The sequence below is a fragment of the Ischnura elegans genome, chromosome 3 (genome assembly GCF_921293095.1).
Source record: "Ischnura elegans chromosome 3, ioIscEleg1.1, whole genome shotgun sequence".
NCBI classification, from domain to species: Eukaryota; Metazoa; Arthropoda; class Insecta; order Odonata; family Coenagrionidae; genus Ischnura; species Ischnura elegans.
The window spans coordinates 38470996-38481716 of NC_060248.1; the positions used below are offsets into that span (position 1 = coordinate 38470996).

The 10721-nt window shown below is 37.2% G+C and overlaps 1 protein-coding gene across 1 annotated transcript; it reads left to right on the top strand.

The window, feature by feature from the left end:
* Window positions 1-1240: 1240 nt before the first annotated feature.
* On the top strand, window positions 1241-4254 carry LOC124155170 (piggyBac transposable element-derived protein 4-like). Its single transcript, XM_046528885.1, has 3 exons — window positions 1241-1416; window positions 1535-2659; window positions 4247-4254. The coding sequence occupies exons 2-3, from the start codon at window positions 1537-1539 to the stop codon at window positions 4252-4254; spliced, it is 1131 nt and encodes a 376-aa protein (XP_046384841.1). The 5' UTR covers window positions 1241-1416; window positions 1535-1536.
* Window positions 4255-10721: the final 6467 nt, after the last annotated feature.

A 10721-nucleotide genomic window follows, 5' to 3' on the forward strand; every position in this document is an offset into this window, starting at 1 on the left:
TCGACAACCGCCACCCCGCCAGAATTAACCCTTCCTCCATTCCTCCTCTCCCGTTGGATTCCTGCGCGCGAGTCTCCAAATGCCCCCCAAGGGAGCTTAAGTGGCTTCGGGACCTCCCCTGCTACAGCCAAGGCGACGCAACACATGCGTACGTGGCCTCGCGCCCTCCACCTCTCATCCTCCCTTTATCTCCCGGCCTCATTGTCGCCTTGTTTCCTTCGCGTACGCTTCCGTTACGAAAGGTAATCCCCCTCTATGTATTCGGCGCAATTGAACCGCGTATTGAGTCTCTATGTTCGGAAGAAAAAAGAGGCAATCTAGAATTTTTTATTTTTTCCCGCCTTATAATATGCTGAAATAGTTCTCAGGTTCCTTTGATACGGTTTTACTAGTTGCAGGTGGTACCTCACGAAACGTACAGATGTAGTGCGTTTATGTGTTTGAAAATGTTTCCTTTTTCATTTAACCCTTTATAGGTCATTGGGATAATAATTTCCCACCCCCTTCTAACGTGAATGAATTCTTTGCTACCTCATCTAAACCCTGATTGTTTTTGTTTGTTTGTCTCTCTATCTTTGTGAAATTAATTTAAATGTATTTTTAAAAGTTATTAATTAGACAGGAGCATTTTTTAAGTATTGACAATTGCTTATTTTCATAGTTTTTCCTCAAAATCCAATTTCTGTGTTTTTTGCGCGATAAAATTGGTATTTATATTTTCCACTCTTTTAGTAATTTACATTTATGAAATGAATACTATTCAATTACGTTTTCTTTTATTCACTTTATATTTTTTATTTACGATAATTATTAATTTATTTTCAAAATATTTTTTTTACGAATATTTACATGTTGAAGTTATTTTCATTATACCACAATTCAAGTTATTTCATTCTTTACAATTATTCTAATATAATATGCAATATTTCAAATAACAATTGTTGCAACTATTACGTAACTATGCGATTAGCGCAGCTCTTGAGTGGTCTCTCCTCCCCAGGCTCCGCCAAGTTGTGACGTCATTTTTTTTTTCACGCGATGAACTAGCTCAGCAGGCAAGACGGACGGCTCTTTTTTCGGCTAGGTGAACCGCTTACTTGTTATCAGCTGTTGACAAATATAGAGCTGGAGAGGAAATCTTCACGATATACGAGTGGGTAAAATGTAACTCAAATTATTTACATTGTATCGCTTGCACTAAACAGTGGTCGACTTGATGAATATTCAGGCTCAGCTAATTATCTTTCAAAAACTAAATATGTCTAGTTTGTGTCCTTTTGAGATCGTAGCTATGAAAAGGATATTTCTCAGTAGGCTCATTTCGCAGCAGTCTTCCTCAGAAACTTACAAAGAGCAGAACCTCTGCTGCACAGTTGGAAGAGAGATACTAGAAAATAGGGGATTATTTTCAAAGAGGTACGTTCATGTTTTTTTACATGTTGATAACCGAAGTCTTTTCATAATTTTTCTCGTTGACACACAGTTCTACATTACTTTATTTCGTTTCATGAATAAATGATTCCTCAAATTTTAGCCATGGAAAATTTATCGGCAAGAGAAATAGAGCTTGCACTGCTGGAAATTACAGATGATCAGGCATGTAATTCAGACTTCGGCGGAGACTCAGATGCCGATGACGGAGACCCAGTTCAATCAAAAAGAGATTGTACTGCAAAGAAAGCAAGGAAGTCCATCCCAGTGCGATTGTCGCCCGAGTCCATGATCCCTGGTACATCGGGCATTCAAGCCAAGGGGAAAAGGAAGATCGAGGCTAGTACCTTGAAGACAGTTGTTGAGGGTGAGTCGGAGTCTGATGACTCAGATTACGTTCCCGAAGATTACAGCAGTGATTCGTCCTCAGTGTCAGTGCAGTCTATAAGAGGGAAATTTTCTAACTCCAGTGAAAGTGAACCCGAAGGTGGAGTAAGGATCTTCGACCATGATGAAACAGAAGAGTTCAGATGGAGTAAACGGGGGAGAGATCCTAAAACGTTCACTGATGCTTCATTCAATCAGCATATAGGCCCAAATATTGCTCCGAAAGATTTACATTCTCCGCTAGCATTTCTCTTACATTTCATCACGGATGCATTTCTCGTTGAAGCTGTGGCACAGTCTAATTTGTATGCCGAACAACACGAGCAGAATTTAGAACTAACCGTTGAGGAACTCAAAGCATGGCTAGGGATTATTATTTTTATGGGATTCCATTACTTGCCCAGCATCAGGTTGTTTTGGTCGACAGATGAAAACTTTCATTGTGAACGAGTTGCTCGTATCATGTCATTGAATAGATTTTTAAAAATATTGCGCTTTTTACACATCAATGACAACACTAAAATGCCCCCCAGAGGGTCACAGAATTTTGACCGCCTCTATAAAATTCGCCCGTTGCTGAATCAGTTGTCCGAAACATTTCCCTCGGCATATTCACCTTCTAGGTTCCTTTCTATTGATGAGAGCATGGTAGCATTCAAAGGGAGATCCACAATGAAGCAGTATATGCCTCTAAAACCAATAAAACGGGGATTCAAGGTGTGGCTTATGTGTTGTGCTGCTACCGGCTATTTGGTTTCTTTTGATGTATATACAGGGAGGGATGGTGACGGATGTCCCGCTAAAGGTCTCGGGGGAAAAGTGGTTAGTAAACTTATCAAAGGTCTTGAGGGATTGTTCTATTGTCTTTTCTTTGATAGTTTTTTTTCTTCTTTATTGCTTATGTCCGATCTTTTGAAAAAAAAATTATTTAGTTGTGCAACAATAAGACCAAACCGAAAATATTTTCCTGATGGCGAGCTGGTAAAGAATAATAAGATGAAGAAGATGGATATTGACTATGCCATGGCAGGGGACATCAGTGTATGCAAGTGGCTCGATCGTGGAAAAAAACCTGTATGTGTAGTGAGTACGATGCACAATCCAGCAAATCCTACTAAAGTTCTGAGGAGAAATAGAATTGGCAACCGCGAAGAAGTGCCATGTACAGAGGCTATTGTGGATTACAATAAATATATGGGTGGAGTAGACAGGTTTGATCAATACCTATCTACATATAGTATCGCGAAAAAATCACGTCGATGGTGGGTAAAATTTTTTTACTATTTTTTTGACTGTGCCATAGTGAATAGCTTTATTGTGTATAAAGAAATACTGAAGCATAAGGGGCAAAAACACTTGAGTCATCTAAATTACAGGTCAAAACTGGTGAATGAACTAATTGGTAACCACTGTTCTAAGAAAAAATCAGGTTATTTGCCAATGAAAGGCTATGCAAAAAAGCGAAGAAGCTCAACCGGTGCTGAAACAGTGAAAAATACAATTCGACTTATGAATGTAGGTTTGCATATGCCAGAAAAAATTGAAACATATCGGAGATGTGCAAGTTGTAGTACCAAAAAGAAAGAGAAAAGGAGCAACGTAATATGTAAAGAATGCAATGTGGCTCTGTGTAAGGACTGTTTCAGTCAATTTCACAAGTCGTAATGCGCAAAATTATGTTATTTATAGGAGTGAAAATTCTTTTTTTATCAGTATTTTGTCAATGTAAAGTATTTTGTAAACGCAGGAGATAAAAGTTCATTCACTCTCCCAATAAAAAAAATTATCTAAGATAATTTGTTCATATTTATCAGAAAGAATCAGCACAGAAAGGTTTATCATTGTACCAAAATGTATAAGGTGAAGTAATGATTGCCCCTTGAACGAAACGCAACCCTCAACGCGTGAAACTGCAATAAGTTGAATGTTAAATATGCAACAAAAAACGCATAAGGAAAAAATTGTATAAATAGTTATTTATTTATGAAATAATAATAAATCATTCAGTAAAAGATGGTGGCTGTAGATAAAAATATAGAGGACATATTAAACTTGCAAAAATTCTAAATTTTTTAAAGTTTATAGTAAAAAATAACATTTTGGGATAAAAATTTAGAAAAAAAACTTTTTATTTAATCATGTAAAATATTCATTATGCACCCTGCCAAATTTTGTAACTTTTTTCAAATCGCAAGTCTTTTGACCGTTAAAGGGTTAAGTGAAATCTTGCAGCGTAATGCATGTTGATAATCACTCCGGAACACCCTTTAGACAGCTCGCTGCTTTTTACGTAGAATTTTAAATACACCAGACAACTACAAAAAACAGTCTCCGCAGCTGAGATCGTTCACTTCCATGTGTCACGTATTTTCTGCGCCGCCGTAGGCAATTAAATGGCTTCAAATAATGTATTCTTGGGGTTTTTCAGCCCACTGAGATAAAAATATTGCAGTGAAGGTTACAATATTTTGTACCCAATCATGTTTTTGTTTCCCTGGGTCTCATTAGAATTCTGGATCATTTATTTCGCTAACTCAGTCATAATATTGGGTAGTAGAGTGATTCTACCAGTTTGACAATGATTCTACTCCTAAAGAGGATGGCACACCTATTTGTAGAAACTTTGGGACCTTGTACCCAAAAAATACCGGGCAGGAAACCCGAAAACTATTTCAGTATGTACAATCTAGTGTTTTAGGGTATACTATCAAGTTTACGCATTAAGGTATTTAGGTAGCCTAATCTGGTAAAGGAAGTATGCAAAGCCCCATACGACAGAGTATCCGGTATATAGGCCATTTCATAACACAAATTTTGTATACGTCAGAAATATACGAGTAATTAAGGGACAATCGGAGGACGACCAAGAACCTCAAGGAAGGCCACTGACGGGGGTTGTTGGAGAAGGAAGATATGGAGGGCTGTAATATGAGACTTAATCGGATATCAATACCATGAATTAAGGTAGGCGAGTTATAGAAGCTGCCAGTTTGAAAGTTTGGAGATGCACAGATTAGAATCAATGAATTTGGTGGAAAAAATGAGTACCTACCAGGATAGGAGTAGGATATATGGGACCAAAATGGAAATTTTCACCTTCGAGAGAACATATATCTCTAGTTGATAGAAAACGAGATGCTAAAACTTTCTTGGGCACATAATGGGAAACAAATAGGAATACCTCCGACTTAACGGTGTAATGAATGATCCAGAATTCATATGGGTCCGAAGGAAAAAATAAAGAGATGGGTGCAAAATATTGTATTTAGGTATAGCTGTTATATTTTTAACTTTATTTCCTCAAAAAGCCCGAGAATGCAGTATTTGAAGACAGTTTCATTGTCTAAGACGCAGAAAATAGGTGAAGCATGAAGGTGAACTATTTCAGCTGTGGGGACTGTTTTTTTTTGTACTTGTCTGATGTATTCGATTTCCACTTCTGTGTAAAATTCCGCAAGCCGTTAAAAGGGTGTTTGGGAAATGGGGGTAATTACCAACTTATGTACGCTTTATGGTTTCACTAAAATGAAAAAGGAAACATTTCAAGCACACACACGTATTACATATGTCTGCATGTCTGACCCAACATCTCTTACTAAATAAAACCACACATCGCTTGTGTACTTCATTGAGGTACAGGACAGATAAGCTGAAATTATCTATTATACTTTTACCGTCTTGAAAATCTATAACAGTTAAATCATGCGAGGTATAATTCTTAACCTTTAAAAATGGCTAAACCGACATCGTGATCAAAGGTTTTCATTTTTTTCAACCAATTTCATCGGAAGGAAACGAAATTCTTGACTTCACTTCAGAGCAGCGATACATTTCTTACATTTTGCTTCTCGCGGGAAAAGAAAGTTAGTTTGAGAAAAGAATAATATCAGGAATATTTCTGGACTGCATTCTTTTACCATCCTGCTTGAAGTACTTCTTTTGTTGCTTTATAGCCCCATTTATATGCCTTTACGTACCTTGCTACTTTCCTTTTATTTGGGAATCAAATCTTTATTTTGTGAATTTTACCCGTAAAAAAGCTATGTGGTTTCAGTGCTCTCATGGAATTGTGCTAGACACACGGCGAAATTAGAAGGGCTGCTAAAGCTCTAGGCGTGATAACTATAAGAATACTGATTTAAAATTTGCTTTGTAGGAATAATAGCTTTTTATACCTCATAGTTCCGGCAAATTTTCGAGTTTTAACGTAAATTTGTAGTGGCTCGAGAGGGTACTTCTGCCATTCAGGCTAGATCCATTATTTAAAATTATTTAAAATGCATATGCAAAAATTCAGTAGAAATGCTAATTAGATCTTGTTCAATATATTGATATTATGGTCTCTATATCACCTCATCAATAATTTTTTCCTAGAATTTCTCCCTTACTATGTATATTACAAGACTTTTGCTTAAAATGAAATGAGCTTTCGATGGTCCAAAGACATGCATTTCTAATGTATTTTCCTTTCCATGACAATGTTTTTTGAGGATGAGTACTTTGTATGTTTTGTATAAAATACCGCAAATATTTTCTGGCTGTAAACTGCCAAACTAGCTTATGATTCGCTACATTTGACCTAAGCTAAATCTCAGAAGGTTGTAATTATTAATGAATTTTTTATTTCACGTAAATTGCATTCGTGATTAAAAATATTAAAATGATTGATAGCTTGTGCGTCTTAAGTCACTTTTTCTTATGCAATTAGCAGTAGCAACCAGGCTGTTGGTTTTATCCTTCGTGTAAATATCGAAATTGACATGGAAGCGATGCCTTGTAACTTACCGTGGAAAAGATTTAACATCAAATGCTTCATTCACACACTTATCCCAAGAATAAGCACTTTTCTTGCACCAAAGTATTAAATTAGGAGCTCAGCTCCACGATATTTACTGCCTTGCGGAACGAAATGGGTCAAGAGGTCAAACTGGTTACTTCTCCATCGTAAAACATCTGAGGGAAGCAGTAAATAGTAATTGTCGTGAAAATTATGGCTGTTGCGTACTCACGGGCTATCGGTTGTTTTTGTTTTACTCTGCAACACATTATCCGCGAGTTATAGCAAATGACTGTGTTAATTCTCTCAAGTTGACTTATTTTGACTCACATCTACTGTATTTATGTATGTCATGAAACCATTTTAAAATATAAAGTCATATAGTAGCTATCTTTCATAAAATATTTCTTTGAAAAAATTCAATTTTTTAGATCTGTATTCTCGTCGAAATAGATTCCGCAATTCTCGAGCTGAGGGAATAACCATGATGATCTTCATGAGTATGAAAGTGTGGTTAGCTATTTTCCTTATCAATTCAGATTTTTTCCCGTTAATTCCAGCTTTCGTGGGACTCATCACTAGCTGACATTTTTTCGGCTCAATGGTATATTAAAATTTTTCGTAACTTCATTTATTCATCTGAGTCCAACTATGGCGCACTAATGCAAGCTTGAGGACTTCTGACCTTCTAGTTATTAGGCTACTCATTGCCAAATTGAAAGTGTTATATTTCTAATATATAACTAAGGATAGAATAGAAGAAGATGCCTGAACAGAATTATTTAATAGTGAATTTTGTGGACTACATATGACACTCGATATACTTAATCGCGGCAATGTAGCTCCTCCAACAAACAAGTTTCATTCTGTTTAAGAGACAGTGGAGATGTTTTGAACTTAAATTATTGTAATTGACAACTCCTAATTCTTCCAACCAATCAGCCACACATACTTAATGAGAGACTTCTATTATTATTTGAATATTTGAGTCATCGGCAGCAGTTTTTTTTGTACAAGAGTTTATATATACTGTATAAGTCGCTGTCATTAGTGCAATTTCATTGCGTTTGCATGCCGTAGTGGTAAATTTGTCAAGTCCGGTCAATAGATAAAAATAGCAACGAATGAATCGTGGGAAGCATATAGAACGCATGAGATTCCAGTACTCATTTGAATAGCTAACTGCAGAAAGTCATTAATTCAAGTTGGACGATTTTTCTTTTTTCTTCTCTAAGTTGTTGCTAGGTACAAGACTCAACGTTTCTTACTAAAAGCAAACATGTTATAGAAACATCTACATAATACCCCGCAAGCCGCCTAAAAGGCGTGTGGCAGAGGGTGTTAGGTCACCAGCCGTTTACAAATTAAAAGGAAGTGCTCTAAGGAAATTACGACTAGCATTTATTAAAGTCCTTAATGGTTCGGGGAAAAAACGAATTGCCATATCCTTTCGGCAAATATCTGTCTTAATTTATCGCTTCTGTCGAACCTGGAAATATAGTGAGACTCTAATATTATGTTCTCCGTGTCGCTCTTAAAGATATCCATTCTCAATTGTTCAAGCAATCTAAGCCTAGCGCGCAGCCTCCGAGTCTCCAACGGCTCCCTGCCTAATACGCTTAGCATCTGGGTAACGTTGTCTGTACGCCCGTGAATATGTTCGATGTTACTAGCGCGACATGTTTCCTTTTAGTAGGAAACGTTTAGTCTTGCACCTAGCAAGAAGTAAAATAAAAAAAGATAAATCGTCCAACACCGGGCATTATGCCTGCCTGCAGTTAGCGATTTATATGCCAATGGCGGTGTTCACAGAAAGAACTTAGCGTGAAACTTAGCTAAATTAACGGGAAAATTAGCGAGAAAATTCGGAACGCGCAGTGCCGTTGTCTTTTTTTCATGCACTTATCATCCGTGCTTTGCTCACGATAACCGTAAATCACGGAAGACGACGTCTAGGAATGAAAAAACACGGATGCAACATGGAATTGAGAAGTAAATTCCGAAAAAGGCATCGATGAGGCTAAAAAAAAACTCAATTATACTTCATTACATTTCAGTACCGTGTGCAGGGAAGGTAGAAGTTAATTTTGCAGTAGAATGATTTAATGAATGTTTATTTTGCTCTAGGATCTTCAAAAATATTCAGGCGGACATACTATATGTCTTGAATATTAGTCCATTTGGCATTATTTATATCATCGACCTTACATTCCTCCCTTCACTGTAGTCTTCGCAATACTCTCTTATTGCCCGAAAAGGTATGGAAAAAAGTGTTTTGACAAAAGCACAAAAAAATTTTCAGTATCAGTATTACAAAAATATAAGGTTTTAAGAAAACTTAAAAAACAATTATTTGAATAGGAAGCTTGATAACAGCGAGAAATATAAATGGTAAACAACCTTAAATCCTAGTTTTCAAATAACGGTACAATCTTCGTCCTGGTCCTCAAATTTACAGTACAAGAATGATAGATGGTGTCGAGTGCGCGTTAATCATTTTCTACAAACGCCCCAAATCTGTGAATCTATTTTTTTAAGTGCTAAATTTAAACATATCACTTATTATTTTTCAATAAAGCAGCCTTTCACATTTTTACTGGCGGACACACTATATATCTTGAATATTAGTCCATTTGGCATTATTTATACCAGCGACCCTACATTCCTCCGTTCACTGTACCTAGTCCTCGTAATTGCCTTGAAAGGTATGGAATCTAACACGGATAAACCCTCGAGATACGTGTGACTTTTGCATCGAAACCTGAATCGGTTCGAGCGAACTGAGTCTCTCATCCTCCTCTCGATGGTTTTTTTTTCGCTTCGAGGCGAACGGCGGTAAATGGCCACCGTGACATCATCGCACTGTACGCCTCAAGCGTTAAGGTGTTAACAATTAGGCAACAAGTCATGACGGATCATGCACTCATCGTCGAGTTGAAACTCTTTCGCCCGTGCCTTTTAATCTATTCCCCGCGACCCGCCAGCAATTGCGGCAATTCGCCGCGATTCGCCTCGCTGCTCCCCGTTAACCTTTTGCCGCCGACCCAGTGATTATTATTATGGCATTCCAATACTCATTCAGAGCCGGTACTTTTTCCGGAGTTTTTTTTATTATTTTCGCTCCCTCGGGCAAGGTGGTCGCTTGCGGTGGAACAAAACTGAAGAAATTCCTCAACTCTTTTCTCTTTGATAAGGCCTCTCTCCCTCTCTCTCTCTCTCTTCCAAGTGGCGCGGAATACCACGCCAATTTGGCCTCCGCCGTGACCATAGCTACATCTACATACTATCTCGCCTAAAGTAGCGTGTGGCAGGGGGTGTTCGGACACCAACCGTTTACATGTGAGAAGCAAATGCTCAAGCAAAATCACGACTAGAATATATTGAGTACTGCATGATTTTACACTTTCCCGGCGAACGGAATAAATAAAATTTTCTCGGGTTTCCGCGCGAGTAAGGTATTCTAAGAATGCCCCAAAATAAAAATATTTATTTATTAAGTCCGTGTTACATGGGGAACGTGATTGAGCAATCTGCCGTTTGAACGAAGGTGCAGTCAAAATTACGTCACGTTTAAAGCGGTGAAACGCTTCACTGAAAAATAAGTTTCGTTAGAAATATCAGATTCTGATGTTAAGACATCGAACTTTTCGGTTCATTTGGAACGTTGAATATTTCGGTATAAATGTACAAACCCGTTTGATAAATGCAGTTTGATAAATTCATTGAAATGTTACTCTAATTCGATAGAAACTAATAAAATAAGATCAAAAGGATAATAAGACCAACGTAGCGTACGAATATGAAAGATAATCCAACCAGAAAAACATTACACTGATTAAAAATCATAAAATTTGGAGTGTAACATAAGCTTCCGCAAAAGAAATTGAACAAAAAGTGGAGAAAAAACCGCCTCCAGGAAGTATTGAACGTGATCCCCCCACGTGGTAGCAACGGACTCTAAAAACCAGTTACCAAACTCTGAAGTTTATTATATCAGTGCTGTTATTTTTACCAAACTCATACAATTTACCAAATCATAATATGTCGAAATGTTCGATAATATTTTTCAAGAACTTTTAAAAAAATAAAGCAAGTGCTTTGTTATTTGCATAAAAGCTTAGGTATA

Coding starts and splice junctions, on each gene's coding strand:
- LOC124155170 (XM_046528885.1), top strand. CDS start 1,537: ATGGAAAATTTATCGGCAAGAGAAATAGAGCTTGCACTGCTGGAAATT.